At 46.9% G+C, this 26,486-nt stretch overlaps 1 protein-coding gene across 1 annotated transcript in view; it reads right to left on the bottom strand.

Annotated features, from left to right (window-relative positions):
• The window catches only part of LOC106605814 (integrin alpha-10), a 47,362-nt gene extending 21,426 nt beyond the window's left edge, over positions 1–25,936 (bottom strand). Inside the window, exons 1-7 of the mRNA XM_045718883.2 lie at positions 24,924–25,936; positions 11,249–11,360; positions 10,773–10,882; positions 10,576–10,664; positions 7,909–8,023; positions 7,522–7,649; positions 6,327–6,475 (exon numbers count right to left, since the gene is read on the bottom strand). Coding sequence (XP_045574839.1) covers positions 6,327–6,475; positions 7,522–7,649; positions 7,909–8,023; positions 10,576–10,664; positions 10,773–10,882; positions 11,249–11,360; positions 24,924–24,975 — 755 coding nt within the window. The 5' untranslated portion in view covers positions 24,976–25,936. The remainder of the gene's footprint in view (positions 1–6,326; positions 6,476–7,521; positions 7,650–7,908; positions 8,024–10,575; positions 10,665–10,772; positions 10,883–11,248; positions 11,361–24,923) is intronic.
• Between the last annotated feature and the right edge of the window lie 550 nt (positions 25,937–26,486).

Below are 26,486 nucleotides of genomic sequence, written 5' to 3'. Positions count from 1 at the left end.
TTTTCTAGTTTCCCGGTTTCGACCTTTCCTGCCTGACCTGACCATGAGCCCGCCCTTACACCCTCTCTGGATTATTGACCCCTGCCTGCCTTGACCTGTCGTTTGCCTGCCCCTGTTGAAAGAATAAACTTTTGTTTCTTCAACACTGTCTGCACCTGGGTAATACCTTGAAACGTGATAAGATGAGAGAACAAGTGAGTGAGCAGGAAAGACAGAACAGAGAAAGAGAGGAGCAAAGGAATGTGGGTACAAAAGGAAGACAGAAAGGTAGAGAAGAAAAAGAGAGAGGGAGAGGGAGGATAGAGGAGAGAAAGAGAGAGAGGTAAGATTAGGGTAGAGTTGTTAGTATACACAGAGTTTCCCTACAACTAAAATGAACAGCTGCTAGAAGAAGATAATATATCATGTAGTGCTCCTCAGAGTTAAATAACACAGTTGGGAAAAACAGAAATTGGGTGTGAGAGGAAGAGTGACAAAGACGTGTGTGTGTGTGATCGCTTCCAAGAACTGTTTATGAAACAGATTGGGTGCGATACGGATAGTGACACAGACCCTGAAAATTCCCCTAAAATGACAAATAACCATAGGCGTAATCAGGCCAGACTTGACCATATATGAGTCAGACAGACAGTCAGTCAGTCAGACAGAAAGTCCGACAGGCAGTCAAACAGTCAGACAGTCAGTCAGATAGGCAGTCCGATAATCAGTCAGACAGGTAGTCCGACAGTCAGTCAGACAGTCAGTCCGACAGGCAGTCAGTCAGTCAGTCAGTCAATCAGACAGTCAGACAGTCAGTCAGAGTCAGTCAGCCAGTTTAGTCATTAAATACAGTTGGTAATTTCCTTTTAAAGTACAGCTCTACCACATCACTGGTGTTACCATGACACACAATCTAACCTAAACACGAATGGATGTGCAGCGACAACACATATACACACACACACACATATAACCACACCCTGTTTGTCTGGTGGTGACCTGTTTTGACCACTGGACACTTAGTGGGTAGAGTCTGCTAGCACACACACACACACACACACACACACACACACACACACACACACACACACACACACACACACACACACACACACACACACACACACACACACACACACACACACACACACACACACACACACACACACACACACACACACACACACACACACACAATGCTAGTGCAGCCAGTGTTAGTGAACTCAGTCATTTTCAGGCGTAACTCTGGCCCAAGCTAAATATAAAGTATGTGGTGAACCCGCAAGAAACGGTCTGGTTAAAAAAAACGTTTCCCCTGCACAGCCTGCTAATTATACAGCCAGCCAGAGACGAGAGGAGAGAGGGAGGAGAGAGAGAGGAGAGGAGAGGGAGAGAGAAAAAGGGTGGAGATGAGAGAGGAGAAGAGAGGGAGGAGAGGGATAAGAGAGGGAGGAGAGAGATGAGAAGAGAGGGAGGAGAGAGAGATGAGAGGGGAGAGGAGAAGAGAGGGAGGAGAGAGAGATGAGAAGAGAGGGAGGAGAGAGAGATGAGAGGGGAGAGGAGAAGAGAGGGAGGAGAGAGAGATGAGAAAAGAGGGAGGAGAGAGAGAGGAGAGGGGAGAGAGGAGAAGAGAGGGAGGAGATAGAGAAGAACGCACAAGAGGATAGATGGAGGAAAGGAGGATGTAGTAGAAGAAAGGAAAAAGAGAAGGAAGGAAAAGTAACATAAGGAGAGGTTGTGAAGAGGAGAGATGACTGAAGATAAACGTTCTAGAACACTAGTGGAGCAAGAGAGAAAAACACTTTTAAAAACAGTTTATTACAAACACGAATAAACCAGGAATAAACCAGCAATTACTGTGCAGCAGAGTCACTTGACCAATTAAAGAGAGCAGAGAGACCAGGGCCTATGGAACATACTGCGAGAAAGAGACACAGAGAAAGTAATAAATAAAAGAATAGTGTGAAATCCACTAGTAAAAAGAGGTGGGTAAGAGCCCAGCTCTGATGTGGCTGAGAGACTGTGTGAAATACAGGGGGAAAAGAGAAAGTGAAGGAGGGGGAGAAATGAGAGAAAGAGAGGGACATATGTGAAGAACAGAATGTGGAAGGGGAGAAGAGAGAATGAGAGAAAGAGATGAAGGGAAGAGAAAGGAGGGGGAGGAGCTAGATGAGAGAGTGGTGTTAATTGGGAGGTCTGGTTGTACTTACACTTTTATAGTCTGGAGTGTGGTCATGACACAACGTGTGTGTGTGTGTGGTCATGACACAGCATGTGTGTGTGTGTGTGTGTGTGTGTGTGGCCATGACAGGGTAAAACAGGGTATGACAGGGTAAAATGTGTATGACACAGTGAGAGGCAGTAGCTGATACCCTTTAAAAAGACTGCTTTACTCTATATCACTCATTTAGCCTCTGTGTCTTATACTGCTTCCTGTGTGTGTGTGTGTGTGTGTGTGTGTGTGTGTGTGTGTGTGTGTGTGTGTGTGTGTGTGTGTGTGTGTGTGTCACGCCTCTTTAGCGCTCGAGGGCGCCAGGCGGCCCATCATTACGCACACCTGTCACCATCGTTACGCGCCTCATGGGACTCACCTGGACCCTCCCCTATATCTGTCACTTCCTCAGTTTCTTCCCCGTGTCTGCATTAATGTTGTTTTGCTCCCCTTGTCCAGACGCTGTCCTTGTTTTGTTTCATGTCCGTTTGTCCATGAAATCTTCACTCCCTGTACTTTCTTCTTGTCTCCCAGCGTCTGTCCTCAGAGTGTGTGTGTGTGTGTGTGTGTGTGTGTGTGTGTGTGTGTGTGTGTGTGTGTGTGTGTGTGTGTGTGTGTGTGTGTGTGTGTGTGTGTGTGTGTGTGTGTGTGTGTGCGTCTGTATGTGTACTCTGCGATGGCGTATCCGGTGATGTTTCTCTTCTCACACTCCTCCAGAGTGTGTGTGCGTGTGTGTGTTTGTACAGCTGCAGTGGCTGTAGGAGTTAACCAGGCTGTACTACAGTGGCCACACCTGCAGCTCTGCTGACCAAGCAACAACCAACCCCGTCAGTCTTCCTACCAATGCCAGCTCTGGTATCTTTTCATCTGTGTGTGTTTGATTCGTACTAGAAGTCCAAGAAACAAAACAGCACAGACAGACAGACAGACAGACAGACAGACAGACAGACAGACAGACAGACAGACAGACAGACAGACAGACAGACAGACAGACAGACAGACAGACAGACAGACAGACAGACAGACAGACAGACAGACAGACAGACAGACAGACATGTTCTATGACCGTTTCGACCCAACACTCATAAACAAGGGTTAATACCAATGTCCCCTCTAAACTGCGTGCAGCGCGGGTGCGCAGCTCCCCCTGGACTGCCGTGCAGAATAAATATCAGCGCACGCAGAGAAGCACGAGATTGGACTTCAATCAACTTTCTAGAGTTTTCGTTAGTTAACACTATCAACGTTTCCCTTTACTGTGGAAATTGTGTTCGAATCAACGCAATATTAGCCACTTTCAATGCAACATACCAAAACAAAACGAACTATGCAAGAGATGTTGTTGTATTCAGAATGCATCGGAGTAGGATTCTATTGCATTGACAGGCACGACTCAGGCCCATACTCTACACAGACCGGTGCACTATAACCAATCAGAGCTGCAGTAGGCCTATATGCAAATAGACCATTGCCATATTGTCACGAGAATTTTCAATCCCAATGATAATAACTAACAATTATTAAAGCTTTGACTAATTCCCGAGGTTTGTAAGACCCTGGGTTTAATAATAATTAGGCAAAGACTCAGCTTATGCAAAAGTTCGTACAGTTTATTCACGAGAACGTTCTAAAGTCCACAATACAAAGACATGCCATTTTAAAACTCACTCCCTACTTACGCACATACATACACACAAACAGTAGGTAGAATGTATCCTTCCCCATGGTTCTCACCACTGTTCATCATTACCAAACTGGCAGTTCCATCCCCCCGAGATTAGAGGAACCTTGAAAGGACTCCCTGTCCTATCGTAAGTTTCTCAGAGTTCTAGCCAGGTCAAGTCATACACAGTTTAATTGTTCTCGGTATCTTTTTAGTCACACACACACACACACACACACACACACACACACACACACACACACACACACACACACACACACACACACACACACACACACACACACACACACACACACACACACACACACACACACATTTCTCTCCCTCACATATCTCTACCGAACCTTATTGGACTTACATTTAGTACTTTACGTTCATTATACATGCTACATAAACTAATAATCTGTCACGTCTTGACCATCGAGAGCACTTATTTTCTATGGTAGAGTAGGTCAGGGCGTGACTGGGGGGGTTTAATTCTAGTTTTATTTTTCTATGTTGTTTGGTTCTAGTTTCTGTTTTTCTATGTTGGTTTTTTTGGATGATCCCCAATTAGAGACAGCTGGTCATCGTTGTCTCTAATTGGGGATCATATTTAAGTAGATGTTTTTCCCACCTTTGTTTGTGGGAGATTATTTTGAGTTAGTGCATGTTGCACCTCTGTCGTCACGGTGTGTTGTTTTGTTTATTGTTTATTGTATGTCTTGCATAGTTTCACATTATAATAAAATATGTGGAACGATATTCACGCTGCGCCTTGGTCCGTTCCTACACACAATCGTGACATCACTAATAGTTACGTTTCAGGGTGGAATTCTTTAATCATTACCTTTAAGCATATAAATTGCCTTATCACATATATGGGTCTGTGCCATTTACTTTGATCTGGACTGTTTGTACAGCGTGAGCAGTCGTCAATAGATGTTCTTGTTTTGAGATCAAAGTGAGAGCTACATGTAGCAACGTGTGCACATTTCTACATTTGTTCATATCCTTCGCTAGTTAGTGAGTTATTAGCCCAGTTATATAGAATCTGTAGTCAGCAATAGGGGAGTGGTTGCTTCCTACAAGAGCACAAAACGTGTGCATTTCTAGACATCTTTGAAAATCTGTGTATTTTTAAATAGGCTTGAATAAGCAAAGTAGCCAATAGGCAGAGGGTAGCATAATTTGTCTGATTCTCTGTAATAATGGTGTGGGAATAATAATGCATTTTATTTTGTAAAGTGGTTTCTTGCATAAAACAACACAACAACATTTTCAGTCACCTCCTCGTCTGAAGGACAAGTGGATAAACAGGTTAATGTCAAGCCCTGCATGTTTTTTCAAAAGTCTCATGGAATGTAGGCCTACATTGAACACCACACATCGGCTGCTACTGTAGGCTGACCGTTAGAACAGCTATTTCCATGTACAAATATTATGGGATGCATTTTCTCCATGGTTTTTGATGGTAGCCCACTCTGGTAGGCCTACATTAAGATCAAATAGCCACTTGACCACTGTTAAAATGAACTTAAAACGGGTACAGCCTCAGTGTTCACAGTAAACGCATGCCGGAAGTTGCACAGAATTTTCACATTCAAGTTTGCGCTCAGCTGACCTGAAATTTGCTCAGTGATGAAAAACATTGGAGGGAACATTGGTTAATATTATTAGTAAAAGAAAGCTGTCTGTTTTCAGTAGCGGTGGTGTGGATGAAAGGTAATGACAGTCTACTGCCTTTAAACTGCTTTTAAACTTTCCATTGACTTCTCTTTAAACTGCCCTTCTCACATCCTGACCATTTACCTTTAAATGTGCTGGAAAACAGGAACTCTCCAAATACCTGCCTTGCTTGTGTGTGTGTGTGTGTGTGTGTGTGTGTGTGTGTGTGTGTGTGTGTGTGTGTGTGTGTGTGTGTGTGTGTGTGTGTGTGTGTGTGTGTGTGTGTGTGTGTGTGTGTGTGTGGGGGGAGAATGAAAGCCGTGGCGTGTAGAGTATGGGTGTGGTACACTATATGTGTATGAGTTTAATAAAGGAGGAATGTAATTTTCAAAGGATAACTTTTATGGTGTGAGATATCAAGTGTCCATATTAGACAGCTGTTTGTTATGTTTTGACCTCTGACCACTTCCATGTACAAATATTATGGGATGCATTTTCTCCATGGTTTTTGATGGTAGCCCACTCTGGTAGGCCTACATTAAGATCAAATAGCCACAGTAGCCTACTTGACCACCGTTAAAACAAACTTAAAACGGGTACATCCTCAGTGTTCACAGTAAACGCATGCCGGAAGTTGCACAGAATTTTCACATTCAAGTTTGCGCCGCAGCCTCAGCTGGATTCCATGTTCCACAGAGAAGAAAATAATAAGGAAATATTTGACATTGTTAAAGGGCAGAGTGAGTTATGATTGAGACATTGACCAGCCAAAGAGAATGGCTTATGAATGATTGACAGACGTACCAGCCCATGTGGATGGCGTATGCTGTGCGTGTCTCCCGCCCCTCCTGTCGGCTGATGTTCTTAGCTGCTTCAACCACCTCCTTTGTTGTCTGGTAGTCTCTCAGTGACCACTCATGGACCGCAACCTCACCGTACTGCAAAACCCCCACCTGAACACAATCATACACGGTCATGCTAGAAACAAAACCACACACACAATGGTGTCTGGCTGTCTTTCCAATGTAGTTGAGCAAACAGTGGGATATACACAGATAGAACATGACCCCATGTTCCCCCTGTCCTCTACTCGTCCCCATCTCCCTCTCCAATCCTCAACCCAAACCTCTTCCCTTCTGCTACTGACCCCCTCCAAACCCCTTATTCCTCCTCTCCTCTAATCTTCCCCCTCTCCTCTTCTCCCTTTCTGCTCCACTGCTACTTCTTCTCCCCTCATGTTTCCTCTCCCCTCATGTTTCCTCTCCCCTCATGTTTCCTCCCCCCTCATGTTTCCTCTCCACCTCATTTTTCCTCTCCCCTCATGTTTCCTCTCCCCTCATGTTTCCTCTCCCCTCATGTTTCCTCTCCCCTCATGTTTCCTCTCCCCTCATGTTTCCTCTCCCCTCATGTTTCCTCTCCACCTCATTTTTCCTCTCCCCTCATGTTTCCTCTCCCCTCATGTTTCCTCTCCCCTCATGTTTCCTCTCCCCTCATGTTTCCTCTCCCCTCATGTTTCCTCTCCCCTCATGTTTCCTCTCCCCTCATGTTTCCTCTCCCCTCATGTTTCCTCTCCCCTCATGTTTCCTCCCCACTCATGTTTCCTCCCCCCTCATGTTTCCTCTCCCCTCATGTTTCCTCTCCCCTCATGTTTCCTCTCCCCTCATGTTTCCTCTCCCCTCATGTTTCCTCTCCCCTCATGTTTAGGCCAGCTCTTGTGCCAAGTCCATCCATTCATTCTCATCAGATTACCACACTGTGTTGTGTTTCAGTGTAAAGGACTGGCTTGTCTAGTTGACTGAGACTCAACCAACAGAATCCCTAGGATTTCATCACAGAAATGTACAGACACAAACACAAGCACACACACACACACACACACACACACACACACACACACACACACACACACACACACACACACACACACACACACACGCACACACACACACACACACACACACACACACACACACGCACACACACGCACACACAACCTTACCTGCATCTGTTCTGGGCTGATATGGAACTTGCTGAGGATGTTACTGAGGAAGTTCTGGACTTCATACCAGGGATAGATACTATTGGAGCCATCCAGAACGATCACTATGTCCATGTATGTTGCACATCCTGGACAGAAAACACACATTATTGGATGCATAAAGGAACACAGAGAGTACTAAGGACCCACATAACCCCCAAAACCCCATAACCCCCAAAACCCCATAATATGAACTCTACCGTAACAGAGTCACCATTCAGCTGTGATGTGTGTGTGTGTGTGTGTGTGTGTGTGTGTGTGTGTGTGTGTGTGTGTGTGTGTGTGTGTGTGTGTGTGTGTGTGTGTGTGTGTGTGTGTGTGTGTGTGTGTGTGTGTGTGTGCAGTTACTCTGTGCTGTAGGGGCGATGGTCTCTCTGGGTTCCAGGTCGTCGCTGACAGAAGCACAGATCCCCGTACTGAAGACTGACGTACCACACTCCTGAGACCACAGGGGCGCACACGCCTGGACACACACACACACACACACACCCACACACACACACACACCACACACACACACACACACACACACACACACACACACACACACACACACACACACACACACACACACACGTGATTATTATTACTGCTTTAAGTGTAACATAACGTACACAAGTGTCATATGGTCCTAGCTAGCACTGGTTTATTGGTGAGAGAGCACAAGACAAGGACAGAGTTGACTTCCCCACTGGGCTGTTGGTCAGGTCTGCTACTGAACACACCAATAAACACCAGCAGACTGAGTGGAGGAGAGTCAGACCGAGATAAAGAGGGTGCGAGACTGAGAGAGAGAGAGAGAGAGAGAGAAGGGGGGGTTACCGTATGACAGACCACGTATTCACCCTGCACACCCTAATTGTCAAACAAACAAAGACAAAGTCTTCTCATGCTTTGTTGATTTCAAAAAAGCTTTTGACTCAATTCGGCATGAAGGTCTGCTGTACAAATTGATGAAATGCTGTTTTGGGGGAAAAACATACAGTGGGGGAAAAAAGTATTTGATCGCCTGCTGATTTTGTACGTTTGCCCACTGACAAAGAAATGATCAGTCTATAATTTTAATGGTAGGTTTATTTGAACAGTGAGAGACAGAATAACAACAAATAAGTATTTGACCCCTCTGCAAAACATGACTTAGTACTTGGTGGCAAAACCCTTGTTGGCAATCACAGAGGAAAACAAAAAGAGAATTACTTGATACATTGGAAAGAATCAACAAAAAAACAGAGCAAACTAGAATGCTATTTGGTCCTAAACAGTGGCAGAATACCTGACCACTGTGACTGAACCAGACTTAAGGAAAGCTTTGACTCTGTACAGACTCAGTGAACAAGTTTATTTATTTACCCTTTTGTACTTTAACTATTTGCACATCGCTACAACACGGTATATAGACATTGGAACTTTTGCGAGTGTAATTTTGTTATTGTTTATTTCACTTTTGTTTATTATATATTTCACTTGCTTTGGCAATGTAAACATATGTTTCCCATACCAATAAAGCTCTTTGAAATGAAATTTAATTGAGAGGGGGGGGGGCTGAGACAAAAATGGAGGGGGGACAGAGAGAGAGAGGGGGGGACTGAGAAAGAGAGAGAGAGAAGGGGGAGAACTGAAAGCGAGAGAGATAGAGAGAGAAAGAGAAAGGGGGAACTGAGAGAGAGTGATAGAGAGTCAGAGAGAGAGAGAGAAGGGGGACTGAGGGAGAGAAATAGAGAGAGAGATGTGGGGAGAGGGAGAGCGAGAGAGTGAAAGAGAGATGAGGAGAAGAATTGGGTATAAGCGAGAGGGGGATATGTCATGGAAAAGCATATAATTGTGGTTTGAGAACAGATCAAATGAAAGAGAGGGAGAAGAGAGAGAGAGCGCGAGGGATGGGGTGAAGAAGTTGTTGACATGTTGGCAGTTTTCATGAGTATTGTAGCAGAGCTGGAACGCAGCAGACCAATAAAGCCATTTAATCCCAATTGTAGTGAATGAGGTGAGGCAGAACAGTCACATAACAATATTGATGTCTTCAAAGCATACTATTTATTTGGCTTTAAAACCAAAGAGAGAGGAAGGGAAAGGAGGAGTGTGGGGAGAGAGGAGAGCTAGGATAAAAGGAACAACATTCATACACACTAGGAGACAAAATAAAAAATGAAAGGAGTGAAGGAGGGAGGGAGGAAAGAGAAAACATGAGTCTGTCATTACAAAGGCCCCAGCACAGCTACAGTACAGACACAGAGACAGAGAGAGACAGGGAGGGATGGGAGAGAGGGATGAGAGAAAGGAAAGAAGGAGAAGAGGGCGAGAGCTGCTATGGCTTTTGGTAGGCCTGTCATTACAAAGGGCTGGAGCTGCATTCTGATCCTGTTTTAGACCCTACCACAGGGGTTAAAATACACACACGCGCAAAAACAGGGTAGGCTGGCCCTGGCATTAGTGAACTGTGTTTGACTCTGCACCTAGAGTAGCTGCAAACTGCTGGCAGACACACACACACACACACACACACACACACACCCACACACACACACACACACACACACACACACACACACACACACACACACACACACACACACACACACACACACCACACACACACACACACACACACACACACACACACACACACACACACGAGTGGCTGCTTGCTGGCACAGCCACCCAGTAATTCCTCTGTAACCATAGAGATCTGGAAATACCTGGATCAGAAGACTCTGCTAGGACAACGTGGCCCAGAGTGTGTGTGTGTGTGTGTGCTTGAATGTATGGTAAGAAAAGCTGCCCTATAATGAGGGGGGATTCTGAACACACACAGACATGGCATCTAATGACTCATTGAAAAGTCCATACCAAACAAACACACCACCTCCTCCTCTCACCCCCACCACATCCCTCCAGGACTGACTCAGTTCCTACAGCCAAATGTAACCCAGGATCAAACACAAGACCATGTTAGCCCACTGACTCAATCAATTCATCAATCAGTCAACCAGTCAGCCAATGGGACAGAGAACATACCAGGAATCCATCAGGTGAGTCTGGACTGAGGGTCATTCCTAGATGAGAGTTCTTCAGGTTTCTAGATACATTCTGTAACGTGCTCTCACCTGAGACAGAGAGGGAGGAGAGAGATGGTTAATGACATTACCTAGATGCTGAGCTATGGTCAGTTTAGCGGAGGGTGAGCCGATCCTAGATCTGTGGTTGTCTCTCACCTAGGTTAGTTTTGGTGCAGTTGGAGCTCCTCTCCTCTCCCACGATGCATTTGTACACGTCTCCTCTCCTGGTATTGGAAGGTCCATCCCATGGAGCACCAACCAGCATCCTGCATCACAATCACACACACAGCCAATCAGGTAAGAGGATTTTATCAATGCATCCTACTACAGATACACTAATTGATAGCCTGGAGGACGGCAGGTAGCCTGGAGGACGGCAGGTAGCCTGGAGGACGGCAGGTAGCCTGGAGGACGGCAGGTAGCCTGGTGGACAGCAGGTAGCCTGGAGGGCGGCAGGTAGCCTGCCATTGAGCAAGGCAGTGAACCCTAATTACTCCAGGGTCGCCATCAATAAGTGGGTAATCTGTACATATACAGGTTACCCACTTGTGCATGCAGTGAAACAGGACAAATATAAGCACCCCCTTTTTGACCTTTGACAAACACACACACATACAGATGTTGGTACTCACGATTTGTCCCCCGCATTGTCATGCTGTAGCACAGAGAAACCAAACAGGGCCTCCTCTGGACCAGTGTAGATACGAGGCCGCTTAACATCGATGTTGAAACACTCACACAACCCTGAGGGAACATTACAACAGAGAAAAGGTTATAAAAAGGGGTTGTGGGGTGGGAGGGGCTGGGGTTGTGGGGTGAGAGGGGCTGGGGTTGTGGGGTGAGAGGGGCGGGGGTTGTAAGGAGGGAGGGGGTTATGGGAGAGAGGGGGTTGTGGGGTGAGAGGGGCTGGGGTTGAGAGGAGAAAGGTGGGTTGTAAGGAGGGAGGGGGTTGTGGGGAGAGAGGGGCTGGGGTTTTGAGGAGAAAGGTGGGTTGTAAGGAGGGAGGGGGTTGTGGGGAGGGAGGGTCTGGGGTTGAGAGGAGAGGGGGGGTTGTAAGGAGGGAGGGGGTTGTAAGGAGGGAGGGGCTGGGGTTGAGAGGAGAGAGGGGCTGGGGTTGTGAGGAGAGAGGGGCTGGGGTTGAGAGGAGAGAGGGGCTGAGGTTGAGAGGAGAGAGGGGCTGGGGTTGAGAGGAGAGAGGGGCTGGGGTTGAGAGGAGAGAGGGGCTGGGGATGAGAGGAGGAGAGGGGCTGGGGATGAGAGGAGAGAGGGGCTGGGGTTGTGAGGAGAGAGGGGCTGGGGTTGTGAGAAGAGAGGGGCTGGGGTTGTGAGGAGAGGGGGGTTGTGGGGAGAGAGGGGCTGGGGTTGAGAGGAGAGAGGGGCTGGTGTTGTGAGGAGAGGGAGGGTTGTGAGGAGAGAGGGGGTTGTGATGAGAGAGGGGGTTGTGAGAAGAGAGGGGCTGGTGTTGTGAGGAGAGGGGGGGTTGTGAGGAGAGAGGGGGTTGTGATGAGAGAGGGGGTTGTGATGAGAGAGGGGGTTGTGATGAGAGAGGGGGATGTGAGGAAAGGGGGGCTGGGTTTGTGAGGAGAGAGGAGAGAGGGGGTTGTGGGGAGAGAAGGGGTTAGAGAGAGGGGGTTGGGGGTGAGGGAAATGAAGAGAGTGAAAGAGAGATGGAGCGAGAGAGTTTACATTGCTTTGGCAATGTAAACATATGTTTCCCATTCGAATGAAGCCCTTAAATTGAATTGAATTGAGATGGGGGGAGGGGACAAGGGTAAACAGAGTGACCAAAGATGACCTTTGAAGAAAAAGGGAGTTCAGTCTAGGTGGGAAAAGGAGAGGGAGAGAAGGGGAGAGCAGGAGGGAGGGAGAGAGAGAGAGGGGGTTTGTGGGTTATAAAAACTATGTAGTATAGTAGCTCCCTGTTATACCATACAAACCTGCCCTTTATACACACACACACAGAGAGAGAGAGAGAGAGAGAGAAGAGAGAGAGAGAGAGAGAGAGAGAGAGAGAAGAGAGAGAGAGAGAGAGAGAGAGAGAGAGAGAGAGAGTAGAGGGAAAGCAAGAGAGATACAGAAGAACGAGAGAAAGAGGTAGAGCGACGGAGCAAGCAAAGGAATGGAAGAAGGATAGTTCATTGACTCGCCCAGGGGAGGTGTGTGACTGAGAAAACAGACATGGAAACACACAGGCCAACTGTCAAAATAAAAGCCACACTACACTCTTTATGATGATGTAATTTAAAGAGAGGAGACCTGTGGAGTGCCTTCACACTAAAATAGACTCGAAGAAACACCAGAACATTTTAGCAAACACCCCCAACTGTAATGCATATAAACACAATGGAGATACAGACCTAACAGTTACCCGGGCTAAAACCCCAAACATAGGGTACATACAGGCCTAACCCAGGCTAGAACCCCAAACATAGGGTACATACAGGCCTACCCCAGGCTAGAACCCCAAACATAGGGTACATGCAGGCCTAACCAACACACTGTAAAAAAAAATGCTTATAGCTGCAATATGTTACTTGTTGGGTGACCCGACGTGACCCGAAGTAACAGTTATAGATGTGAGTTATAGATCTGTCATTCTTATTGTAAGCAAGTCTAAAAAGCAGTAGATATGTTCTATGTGCGCTAATTCTATGATTCCCGTTCTTAAGTTTCGTTTTTACATATTTTATTTTGTTTTGTACACCAGCTTCAAACAGCTGAAAATACAATATTTTTGGTTATGGATGGTAGAATGATTTTCTACGCTATACTTGCTTGTTTTGTCACAAAGTGAAATTAGGCAAACTATTAGAATTTTATCAACCAGGAAATGGCGGAGCGATTTCTGCACAGTGCGTCTTTAAGTAACTGGTTTTACAGCCCTTTTAAGTTTACTCAACTTTTCGATCAAGGTGTTACCTGATCTTAACATTTTTTGTTGGCCAAAACATAGCTCCAACTTCTGAAAATGTATACAAAAATGTAGTCAACTTAAAATGATGTGTTTGCTCAACTTACCTCACATGTTCATTCAACTAGAAAGTATTATTTGGACATCTTAACTAAAAAAGGCTTTGAAACCAGTTACACATACATAAACAATGCTTTTGACATACAATATTTTCAACTGACATTTTTGACACGCATGACTACATTGTGCATACTCATTTATACAGTAATTATTATTCAACACATCCTCACCTGGGCTTTGAACTCACAACCTCTTGGGACACAGGACACAAATCTTCCTGCTATATCACTGTGTCTATGTCAATTACTGAGTTCATCTGTATTGCTACACTTCGCACTTCAAAGTAAATCTCAGCTCTGTTAAAAGTACTGAAGTAAAATGATTTTATTTATCATAGCGATTAAGGAGAAACATAAAAATGAGTACTATGCCCACCAACATTAGACTACTATACAGAAAATCCTCAAATTACTGAAATAAGTAACTCAAATCAATGATGAGAGAATAGTCAGATGAATTGATCACTGACACAGACATGGTGGAGTAGCAGGACAATTGGAATGCTGTGAACCAGAAGGTTGTGAGTTCAGCCCCCAGTTGAGGACATGTTGAATATGAATTACTGTAAAAATGAACATGCACAAAGTAATCAAGGAAGTTTAAAACATTGTATGTTAAATGTAACCAGTTGCACAGACCTTCTTAATTAAGATGCCCAAATAATCATTTCTAGTTGAATGAACAAACACATCTTTTTAAGTTGACTGAATTTTTGCGCAAGTTTTTGCGTAAATTGGAGCTAAGTTTGGGCCAACTAAAAATGTTAATTTCAGGCTTTGATCGAAAAGTGTATTAAACTTAAAAAGGCTGTGGAACCAGTTACTTCATAATAATTAGATGAAACAACTAGACTTTTTTATAGTGCAGAAATCACCAGCAGACTGGTGAACAAAACACGCTACCAAAAACCACCAACACACAAACACACAGACACAGTCTTGCATACACACACACACACACACACACACACACACACACACACACACACACACACACACACACACACACACACACACACACACACACACACACACACACACACACACACACACACACACACACACACACACACACACACACACCACCAACAGAAGGGGATTCCGCAGGGTTGTGAGAAGTAACTAGATATGTTTACTCTCTTTTTCTCTCTGTTTCCCCCTATTCTTCCTCCTTCTCGCTGCTTGCTCCCTCCATCTTATTCTTCATCCGCCTCCTCTTTCTCCCTCCAGATGAATTTCCTTGATTATAGGAGCCATGCCTCTCCCATACAGTAACCATGATCCTGTGCCTCTCTTTCATTGATGTGACATCATAACATCTCTACTGTTTAATCACTTCAACTCTCTTTCATTGTGGCCGGGCATCTCTTTCTCTCTCTCTCTCTCTCACACACACACACACACACACACACACACACACACACACACACACACACACACACACACACACACACACACACACACACGTCTCTCATATGTTTCAAAGACTGTCCGTCGCATCACCAAGACCCCATCACCCCTCTCTCCTACCCCCCCCCCCCCCCCCCGCCACCTTAACCCCCACTCTCCACTCAAATCATCCCATTTTCATCCTCCTCTTCCTCCTGTACCCCCTCCTCGGCTCTTCACCCTCACCACCAAACCACTCTCCTCTCCTCTCCTGCTCCTCTCTCATTTTCAGCTGGGTTATATGCGTCTGTACCACAGCGTGTCTGACCATGGATCGTCATGACAACTGACTGTAAACATTTATGCAGCCAAACCCCGTCCAGATTCAGATTCCTCTCTCTGTTCAACCACACGATCGGCTCGCGATGCTCTTGCTGCTATGTGTGTGTGTGTGTGTGCGTTTGTGTGTACTGCTACTGAATGATGTATGTATTCGGGGATGACAGGTCAGTGGAGTTGACAGTACAGTGTTACGTGTGTTACAGATGAATGGCAGCCTGACCACAGACGTGTGTTAAGTATGGAGACTACATGTGGCTCTGATTTATGGCATTTCAAATGGACCACCGTCTCTCTATCACAGCTTCTCTCTCTCTCTCACACACACGTTTTCTACTTTAAACTATCTACCAATCTTTCTACCACTCACTCCCATCATTTTATTTTGTCCACTTCTTTATCTGCTCCTCTCCTCTTCATCTCTTGCTATCTTCACATGTCTGCAGTGGCCTCGTGGCTTATACTTTGGTCGTCTCTGGTAGGCCATGCAATGATGACCACAGTATGTGTCTGCCTCTCTGTTTCTCTAGTATTCATTGAATTACAAGGCTTCTCACTCTACCCCCCCCCCCCCCCCCACCTCCATTTCTCTTGCTCTCTGACTCACCTCCATCATGTTCTGTTCCCATCTCTATCAGACCCTAGTGGGGTATGGGGGTGGAAGAGAGTGGGAGTGAGAAAGAAAGACAGAGAAGGAAAGAGATATAATGGACAGCAAGAGGGAGGGAAAGAGAGAGAAACAATGAGAGAAACAGAAAGAGACATTGGGAGAAGAGAAAGTGTGTAGGAGGAGGACTGGGAAGAAATTGGTAGAGGAGAGAGAAGAGAGAGAGAGAGATTGTGTAGGAGAAGGACTGGGAAGAAGAGAACGACTGGGGAGAGGATAGGAGAGGAGAGAGAGAGAGATTGTGTTGGAGAACGACTGGGGAGAGGATAGGAGAGGAGAGAGAGAGAGATTGGGAGAAGAGAGATTGTGTTGGAGAACGACTGGGGAGAGGATAGGAGAGGAGAGAGAGAGAGATTGGGAGAAGAGAGATTGTGTAGGAGAACGACTGGGGAGAGGATAGAAGAGGAGAGAGAGAGAGTAGAGAAAGAATTCCCCAGCTATCCCCCCATACACACACCTGTGTTCTACATCTCAGTAAAGCATAACAGAGCAGATAACAGTCCTGGTATGCCTGGTTAACACACTGGGGAGGCCTGCTCAAACCATCAACATCACACACATCACACACACACACATGCATGTCTCAAACAGGTAATGAAGTGTAGTACAGGCTAACCACAAACAGCGTCCGACTACGGTGACTTCAATACATTCCTTCCTCATTCATTCCTCGGGATCAGCAGGAGGAGACAGAGACGTGGCCTGAACAGACAGCAGTGTTGTGTTGTGCTGGACTGGTACGTGGCCTGAACAGACAGCAGTGTTGTGTTGTGCTGGACTGGTACGTGGCCTGAACAGACAGCAGTGTTGTGTTGTGTTGGACTGGTACGTGGCCTGAACAGACAGCAGTGTTGTGTTGTGTTGGACTGGTACGTGGCCTGAACAGACAGCAGTGTTGTGTTGTGCTGGACTGGTACGTGGCCTGAACAGACAGCAGTGTTGTGTTGTGTTGGACTGGTACGTGGCCTGAACAGACAGCAGTGTTGTGTTGTGTTGGACTGGTACGTGGCCTGAACAGACAGCAGTGTTGTGTTGTGCTGGACTGGTACGTGGCCTGAACAGACAGCAGTGTTGTGTTGTGCTGGACTGGTACGTGGCCTGAACAGACAGCAGTGTTGTGTTGTGCTGGACTGGTACGTGGCCTGAACAGACAGCAGTGTTGTGTTGTGCTGGACTGGTACGTGGCCTGAACAGACAGCAGTGTTGTGTTGTGCTGGACTGGTACGTGGCCTGAACAGACAGCAGTGTTGTGTTGTGTTGGACTGGTACGTGGCCTGAACAGACAGCAGTGTTGTGTTGTGCTGGACTGGTACGTGGCCTGAACAGACAGCAGTGTTGTGTTGTGTTGGACTGGTACGTGGCCTGAACAGACAGCAGTGTTGTGTTGTGCTGGACTGGTACGTGGCCTGAACAGACAGCAGTGTTGTGTTGTGCTGGACTGGTACGTGGCCTGAACAGACAGCAGTGTTGTGTTGTGCTGGACTGGTACGTGGCCTGAACAGACAGCAGTGTTGTGTTGTGCTGGACTGGTACGTGGCCTGAACAGACAGCAGTGTTGTGTTGTGCTGGACTGGTACGTGGCCTGAACAGACAGCAGTGTTGTGTTGTGTTGGACTGGTACGTGGCCTGAACAGACAGCAGTGTTGTGTTGTGCTGGACTGGTACGTGGCCTGAACAGACAGCAGTGTTGTGTTGTGCTGGACTGGTACGTGGCCTGAACAGACAGCAGTGTTGTGTTGTGCTGGACTGGTACGTGGCCTGAACAGACAGCAGTGTTGTGTTGTGTTGGACTGGTACGTGGCCTGAACAGATAGCAGTGTTGTGTTGTGCTGGACTGGTACGTGGCCTGAACAGACAGCAGTGTTGTGTTGTGTTGGACTGGTACGTGGCCTGAACAGACAGCAGTGTTGTGTTGTGCTGGACTGGTACGTGGCCTGAACAGATAGCAGTGTTGTGTTGTGCTGGACTGGTACGTGGCCTGAACAGACAGCAGTGTTGTGTTGTGTTGGACTGGTACGTGGCCTGAACAGACAGCAGTGTTGTGTTGTGCTGGACTGGTACGTGGCCTGAACAGACAGCAGTGTTGTGTTGTGTTGGACTGGTACGTGGCCTGAACAGACAGCAGTGTTGTGTTGTGTTGGACTGGTACGTGGCCTGAACAGATAGCAGTGTTGTGTTGTGCTGGACTGGTACGTGGCCTGAACAGACAGCAGTGTTGTGTTGTGTTGGACTGGTACGTGGCCTGAACAGACAGCAGTGTTGTGTTGTGCTGGACTGGTACGTGGCCTGAACAGACAGCAGTGTTGTGTTGTGCTGGACTGGTACGTGGCCTGAACAGACAGCAGTGTTGTGTTGTGTTGGACTGGTACGTGGCCTGAACAGACAGCAGTGTTGTGTTGTGCTGGACTGGTACGTGGCCTGAACAGACAGCAGTGTTGTGTTGTGTTGGACTGGTACGTGGCCTGAACAGACAGCAGTGTTGTGTTGTGTTGGACTGGTACGTGGCCTGAACAGACAGCAGTGTTGTGTTGTGTTGGACTGGTACGTGGCCTGAACAGACAGCAGTGTTGTGTTGTGTTGGACTGGTACGTGGCCTGAACAGACAGCAGTGTTGTGTTGTGCTGGACTGGTACGTGGCCTGAACAGACAGCAGTGTTGTGTTGTGCTGGACTGGTACGTGGCCTGAACAGACAGCAGTGTTGTGTTGTGTTGGACTGGTACGTGGCCTGAACAGACAGCAGTGTTGTGTTGTGCTGGACTGGTACGTGGCCTGAACAGACAGCAGTGTTGTGTTGTGTTGGACTGGTACGTGGCCTGAACAGACAGCAGTGTTGTGTTGTGCTGGACTGGTACGTGGCCTGAACAGACAGCAGTGTTGTGTTGTGCTGGACTGGTACGTGGCCTGAACAGACAGCAGTGTTGTGTTGTGCTGGACTGGTACGTGGCCTGAACAGACAGCAGTGTTGTGTTGTGTTGGACTGGTACGTGGCCTGAACAGATAGCAGTGTTGTGTTGTGCTGGACTGGTACGTGGCCTGAACAGACAGCAGTGTTGTGTTGTGTTGGACTGGTACGTGGCCTGAACAGACAGCAGTGTTGTGTTGTGCTGGACTGGTACGTGGCCTGAACAGACAGCAGTGTTGTGTTGTGCTGGACTGGTACGTGGCCTGAACAGACAGCAGTGTTGTGTTGTGTTGGACTGGTACGTGGCCTGAACAGACAGCAGTGTTGTGTTGTGCTGGACTGGTACGTGGCCTGAACAGACAGCAGTGTTGTGTTGTGTTGGACTGGTACGTGGCCTGAACAGACAGCAGTGTTGTGTTGTGTTGGACTGGTACGTGGCCTGAACAGATAGCAGTGTTGTGTTGTGCTGGACTGGTACGTGGCCTGAACAGACAGCAGTGTTGTGTTGTGTTGGACTGGTACGTGGCCTGAACAGACAGCAGTGTTGTGTTGTGCTGGACTGGTACGTGGCCTGAACAGACAGCAGTGTTGTGTTGTGCTGGACTGGTACGTGGCCTGAACAGACAGCAGTGTTGTGTTGTGTTGGACTGGTACGTGGCCTGAACAGACAGCAGTGTTGTGTTGTGCTGGACTGGTACGTGGCCTGAACAGACAGCAGTGTTGTGTTGTGTTGGACTGGTACGTGGCCTGAACAGACAGCAGTGTTGTGTTGTGTTGGACTGGTACGTGGCCTGAACAGACAGCAGTGTTGTGTTGTGTTGGACTGGTACGTGGCCTGAACAGACAGCAGTGTTGTGTTGTGTTGGACTGGTACGTGGCCTGAACAGACAGCAGTGTTGTGTTGTGCTGGACTGGTACGTGGCCTGAACAGACAGCAGTGTTGTGTTGTGCTGGACTGGTACGTGGCCTGAACAGACAGCAGTGTTGTGTTGTGTTGGACTGGTACGTGGCCTGAACAGACAGCAGTGTTGTGTTGTGCTGGACTGGTACGTGGCCTGAACAGACAGCAGTGTTGTGTTGTGCTGGACTGGTACGTGGCCTGAACAGACAGCAGTGTTGTGTTGTGTTGGACTGGTACGTGGCCTGAACAGACAGCAGTGTTGTGTTGTGTTGGACTGGTACGTGGCCTGAACAGACAGCAGTGTTGTGTTGTGTTGGACTGGTACGTGGCCTGAACAGACAGCAGTGTTGTGTTGTGCTGGACTGGTACGTGGCCTGAACAGACAGCAGTGTTGTGTTGTGCTGGACTGGTACGTGGCCTGAACAGACAGCAGTGTTGTGTTGTGCTGGACTGGTACGTGGCCTGAACAGACAGCAGTGTTGTGTTGTGCTGGACTGGTACGTGGCCTGAACAGACAGCAGTGTTGTGTTGTGTTGGACTGGTACGTGGCCTGAACAGACAGCAGTGTTGTGTTGTGCTGGACTGGTACGTGGCCTGAACAGACAGCAGTGTTGTGTTGTGTTGGACTGGTACGTGGCCTGAACAGACAGCAGTGTTGTGTTGTGTTGGACTGGTACGTGGCCTGAACAGACAGCAGTGTTGTGTTGTGCTGGACTGGTACGTGGCCTGAACAGACAGCAGTGTTGTGTTGTGCTGGACTGGTACGTGGCCTGAACAGACAGCAGTGTTGTGTTGTGTTGGACTGGTACGTGGCCTGAACAGACAGCAGTGTTGTGTTGTGCTGGACTGGTACGTGGCCTGAACAGACAGCAGTGTTGTGTTGTGTTGGACTGGTACGTGGCCTGAACAGACAGCAGTGTTGTGTTGTGCTGGACTGGTACGTGGCCTGAACAGACAGCAGTGTTGTGTTGTGTTGGACTGGTACGTGGCCTGAACAGACAGCAGTGTTGTGTTGTGTTGGACTGGTACGTGGCCTGAACAGACAGCAGTGTTGTGTTGTGCTGGACTGGTACGTGGCCTGAACAGACAGCAGTGTTGTGTTGTGTTGGACTGGTACGTGGCCTGAACAGACAGCAGTGTTGTGTTGTGCTGGACTGGTACGTGGCCTGAACAGACAGCAGTGTTGTGTTGTGTTGGACTGGTACGTGGCCTGAACAGACAGCAGTGTTGTGTTGTGTTGGACTGGTACGTGGCCTGAACAGACAGCAGTGTTGTGTTGTGCTGGACTGGTACGTGGCCTGAACAGACAGCAGTGTTGTGTTGTGTTGGACTGGTACGTGGCCTGAACAGACAGCAGTGTTGTGTTGTGTTGGACTGGTACGTGGCCTGAACAGACAGCAGTGTTGTGTTGTGCTGGACTGGTACGTGGCCTGAACAGACAGCAGTGTTGTGTTGTGTTGGACTGGTACGTGGCCTGAACAGACAGCAGTGTTGTGTTGTGCTGGACTGGTACGTGGCCTGAACAGACAGCAGTGTTGTGTTGTGTTGGACTGGTACGTGGCCTGAACAGACAGCAGTGTTGTGTTGTGTTGGACTGGTACGTGGCCTGAACAGACAGCAGTGTTGTGTTGTGCTGGACTGGTACGTGGCCTGAACAGACAGCAGTGTTGTGTTGTGTTGGACTGGTACGTGGCCTGAACAGACAGCAGTGTTGTGTTGTGCTGGACTGGTACGTGGCCTGAACAGACAGCAGTGTTGTGTTGTGTTGGACTGGTACGTGGCCTGAACAGACAGCAGTGTTGTGTTGTGCTGGACTGGTACGTGGCCTGAACAGACAGCAGTGTTGTGTTGTGTTGGACTGGTACGTGGCCTGAACAGACAGCAGTGTTGTGTTGTGTTGGACTGGTACGTGGCCTGAACAGACAGCAGTGTTGTGTTGTGCTGGACTGGTACGTGGCCTGAACAGACAGCAGTGTTGTGTTGTGTTGGACTGGTACGTGGCCTGAACAGACAGCAGTGTTGTGTTGTGTTGGACTGGTACGTGGCCTGAACAGACAGCAGTGTTGTGTTGTGCTGGACTGGTACGTGGCCTGAACAGACAGCAGTGTTGTGTTGTGCTGGACTGGTACGTGGCCTGAACAGACAGCAGTGTTGTGTTGTGTTGGACTGGTACGTGGCCTGAACAGACAGCAGTGTTGTGTTGTGTTGGACTGGTACGTGGCCTGAACAGACAGCAGTGTTGTGTTGTGCTGGACTGGTACGTGGCCTGAACAGACAGCAGTGTTGTGTTGTGTTGGACTGGTACGTGGCCTGAACAGACAGCAGTGTTGTGTTGTGCTGGACTGGTACGTGGCCTGAACAGACAGCAGTGTTGTGTTGTGCTGGACTGGTACGTGGCCTGAACAGACAGCAGTGTTGTGTTGTGCTGGACTGGTACGTGGCCTGAACAGACAGCAGTGTTGTGTTGTGTTGGACTGGTACGTGGCCTGAACAGACAGCAGTGTTGTGTTGTGTTGGACTGGTACGTGGCCTGAACAGACAGCAGTGTTGTGTTGTGTTGGACTGGTACGTGGCCTGAACAGACAGCAGTGTTGTGTTGTGTTGGACTGGTACGTGGCCTGAACAGACAGCAGTGTTGTGTTGTGTTGGACTGGTACGTGGCCTGAACAGACAGCAGTGTTGTGTTGTGTTGGACTGGTACGTGGCCTGAACAGACAGCAGTGTTGTGTTGTGTTGGACTGGTACGTGGCCTGAACAGACAGCAGTGTTGTGTTGTGCTGGACTGGTACGTGGCCTGAACAGACAGCAGTGTTGTGTTGTGTTGGACTGGTACGTGGCCTGAACAGACAGCAGTGTTGTGTTGTGTTGGACTGGTACGTGGTCTCACTCAGATCATGTTTGACATCATACAGGGATCCTATACAGAACAGTTAAACCAGGTTTATAAATAACACTGAGTGTACAAAACATTAGGAACACCTTCCTAATATTGAGTTGCACCCCTTTTGCCCTCAGAACCGCCTCAATTCGTCGGGGAAAGGACTCTACAAGGTGTCGTAAGCATTCCACTGAGATGCTGGCCCATGTTGACTCCAATGCTTCCCACAGTTGTGTCAAGTTGGCTGGATGTCCTTTGGGTGGTGCAACATTCTTGATACACACAGGAAACTGTTGAGTGTGAAAAACTCAGCATCATTGCAGTTCTTGACACTCAAACCGGTGCGCCTGGCACCTACTACCATACCCTGTTCAAAGGCACTTAAATATTTTGTCTTTCTCATTCAAACTCTGAATGGCACACATACACAATCCATGTCTCAATTGTCTCAAGGCCTAAAAATCCTTATTTAACCTGCCTCCCCTTCATCTACACTAATTGAAGTGGATTTAACAAGTGACATCAATAAGGGATCATAGCTTTCACCTGGATTCACCTGGTCTGTATATGTCATGGAAAGAGCAGGTGTTCTTAATGTTTTGTACACTCAGTGTATGGATACATAGATCCAAAAAGCTACTTCTAAACACCCCACCTTTAAGTAAGATGTCTAGTGCCTACTTATTACAGTGTTATACACTGTGGACATACTTATGAACAGGATCATCATGGCGCTCAACATGCTCTACTAGAGTGGGATGGAGGTTGCTAATAGCAGCAAGAAATCTTACAGGGTCTAGCTTTACTGTATCATGCCTTGCAATAGATTACCGTGATTCTGCCCTGTCTAATAATACCATATCTTCATTCTTTTCATGGCCACTCACTGCACAGTAACGTAGCAATTTACTCCCTGCTTATCGACTGTGTCAACACTCATTCCTGGTGAAACTATAATAGTATTTTCTCTGCTCTCCTGCCGTCTAACAGGAGTCAGTGAGTGAGGTGTGTTATGGTAGAGGTAACATGCAGGGGTTGGGAGGTGGGGTAGTCGACATTAACAAGCGTGAAAATGAGTGTGGTTCGTCTGACGGAAATACCGTATTACTATAACTGGAGCTTCTAGGTGAATTCTGGAGAGATGGATATTACTGATAGAATTTAGGTCTAACCCTCCCACTGGCACCAGTGTAGCAATTCAGGGGGGGGGGGGGGGGGGGGGGTTATCCAGCAACCAGCAGGAGAGAAGATAGCCCTACACATTGAGGAAGCTATGTAAGCTAATTACCATATTGTACAGTTAAACCTTGCAGGAGGGCAAAAAAGGCCAGACTGCAGAATCCCACTTCTGCCACCAATGTAGTGATTTAGGTGGCAGTCAAAATGGGGTTTGAACCAGCAACCCTGTGGTTAGAGGTGAAAGTGGAAAACCTCTTGTACCATAAAGGTGTAGACCCCATGACAGTGGCTGGGCATTACCTCTCACATGATGTAGGCCTACAGGGAGGCTACATGGAGCTTTCTAAATATCCCTGCCTCAGCCTTTGTACCTTAAGAGAATGATGCCTGCAGTTGTTTAGGTGAATCACTTTCAAGTTCTTTGAGCTTTGACACCTGGAGAAAAGCCATATTGTGTATAAATATAATCCATTATTCATTATTCATGGTTGTTTGAAGATAAGGAGTGAGTCCACTGAGGGAGCTCCAGTAGGTAACTTGATGACCATATCATACAGTTGGACAGGGGAGCAGCAGCAGGGGGGAACCAGGGAAACAGCTGTATGCCTACACAGTAAATAGCTGGACCAAGTCTCAGTATAGAGAATGACCCTGCACACTGTCGTGGATATAGAGGTCTTTCAACTGGTTTACAGGATCAGTGTTTATGTTCTAGGACCTATGATGTACTGTAGGTGCATTAGCTGGCTGTGCCATAAAGGTCCAGAGACTTCTCTGCAGAGGTTGTAGGTCCTACAATGCCATTGGGATAACGAATACACTGATGAACCTGGAACTAGAAAATACCTAATATTCATGAACATGTTTGTATAGGCTATTTAAACTGTCAAAATGCTGTCATTGAAATGACTTTGTAAAGGGGTCAAGGTCGGGGTCAAGGGTTAAAGGTATTCGTGAAAAAAACAGCTCTAGAAAGGTTGAGATGATAGACAACGTGAAAACTCACTGGTTACAAACTTACCTTTGAGGAGAACTATGAACTTGAGGAGTAGCAGGTATTTGTGCAGCTCCATGTTGTAAAGGATGGAAGGGCTTCGTGTTATCTCTCTTTCTGTTCCAGACTTGGGATTTAATTTCCCTAGAGTTCGTTTAAATTCAGTGCTCTAGAGTTCGTTTAAATTCAGTGCTCCGGCATAACAGCGCGAACACACGCGTGGTCTTTCAACTCGCTGTATTCCCCCGGGAACCGTGAAAACCGTAAAAACACAGTTCCAGTGGTATTGCTTGGGCGCGTTGTAATGTAACCGTGTTGTGTTGCTTCCGACAACCCTGCTTCACATATTATTGAGGGAAAAACAGACTACTTAGTTATGGTCTGTTGCTGTAACCGCTATTAGGTTTAACGATAAGTTGATAGCTTTTTAATGAATTAAACAGAAGTTGTTCTAGGTTTATTTTATTTTTGACAAACAGTAGCCTAAACTATCTAAATATTTGTGGGCCTGAATATGTGCCATAAATTATTACCTTAACCTGTGCGCAACTAACACCTCAAATGTCTAAACAACTAGTCAAAAACAACTAAACAACTGATTCAAGCTCAAAACCAACACCTGTCCCGAAGAAAAGTCCAATTTAGTGTCGTTAAACCTTCACCAATGCGTAACAGATTAACAAATGCATGTTTATTGCTTCCAATAAATAAAAACCCATAGGCCTAACTATCAGTCAGATAGTCTACTTTTCTATTGCTGAATGTTCCTCCTGGCTCGACGCTCCAAAAAGTATCCGAAGAAAGTGCCCATATTCATCTTTCAACCAAACCATTTGAGGTAAATCAATGTTTGGGTTTCTTGACAACTTTTCTGTTTCAATTTTCACACTTCTGGTTGGTTATATCCATCTTTTTCGTCGTTTTCCCTCATTTATAGCGATTGTATCCCTCTCTGAATAGTGGAGTTTAACTCCTAAAGAACAATCAATAGCGCTTTTATTCCAGCGCGAGGAGCCCTTCCTTCCCTCGCGCGTCCCTCTCTCTCAGCGCGCGCCTGGTTCGCATTTTGAAAACCCCAAACGACTTTCTCTCTCTTTTTATCTCTCTCTCTCTCTCAATTATATCTCTGTCTCTCTCTCTCTCAATTATATCTCTGTCTCTCTCTCTCTCAATTATATCTCTGTCTCTTTCTCTCTCAATTATATCTATGTCTCTCTCTCTCAATTAAATTTCTCTCTCAATTATATCTCTGTCTCTCTCTCTCTCTTTTTATCTGTCTCTCTCAATTATATCTCTGTCTCTCTCTCTCTCAATTAAATTTCTCTCTCAATTATATCTCTGTCTCTCTCTCTCAATTACATTTATCTCTCAATTATATCTCGGTCTCTCTCTCTCTCAATTAAATTTCTCTCTCAATTATATCTCTGTCTCTCGCTCTCTCAATTACATTTCTCTCTCAATTATATCTCTGTCTCTCTCTCTCTCAATTAAATTTCTCTCTCAATTATATCTCTGTCTCTCTCTCTCTCAATTCAATTTATCTCTCAATTATATCTCTGTTTCTTTCTCTCTCTCAATTAAATTTCTCTC

This window comes from Salmo salar, chromosome 05 (genome assembly GCF_965601325.2).
Source record: "Salmo salar chromosome 05, fSalSal1, whole genome shotgun sequence".
In the NCBI taxonomy this organism is placed as follows: Eukaryota; Metazoa; Chordata; class Actinopteri; order Salmoniformes; family Salmonidae; genus Salmo; species Salmo salar.
Note: the sequence above shows the minus strand (reverse complement) of the source record. Positions and strands in the feature narration are given on the sequence as shown.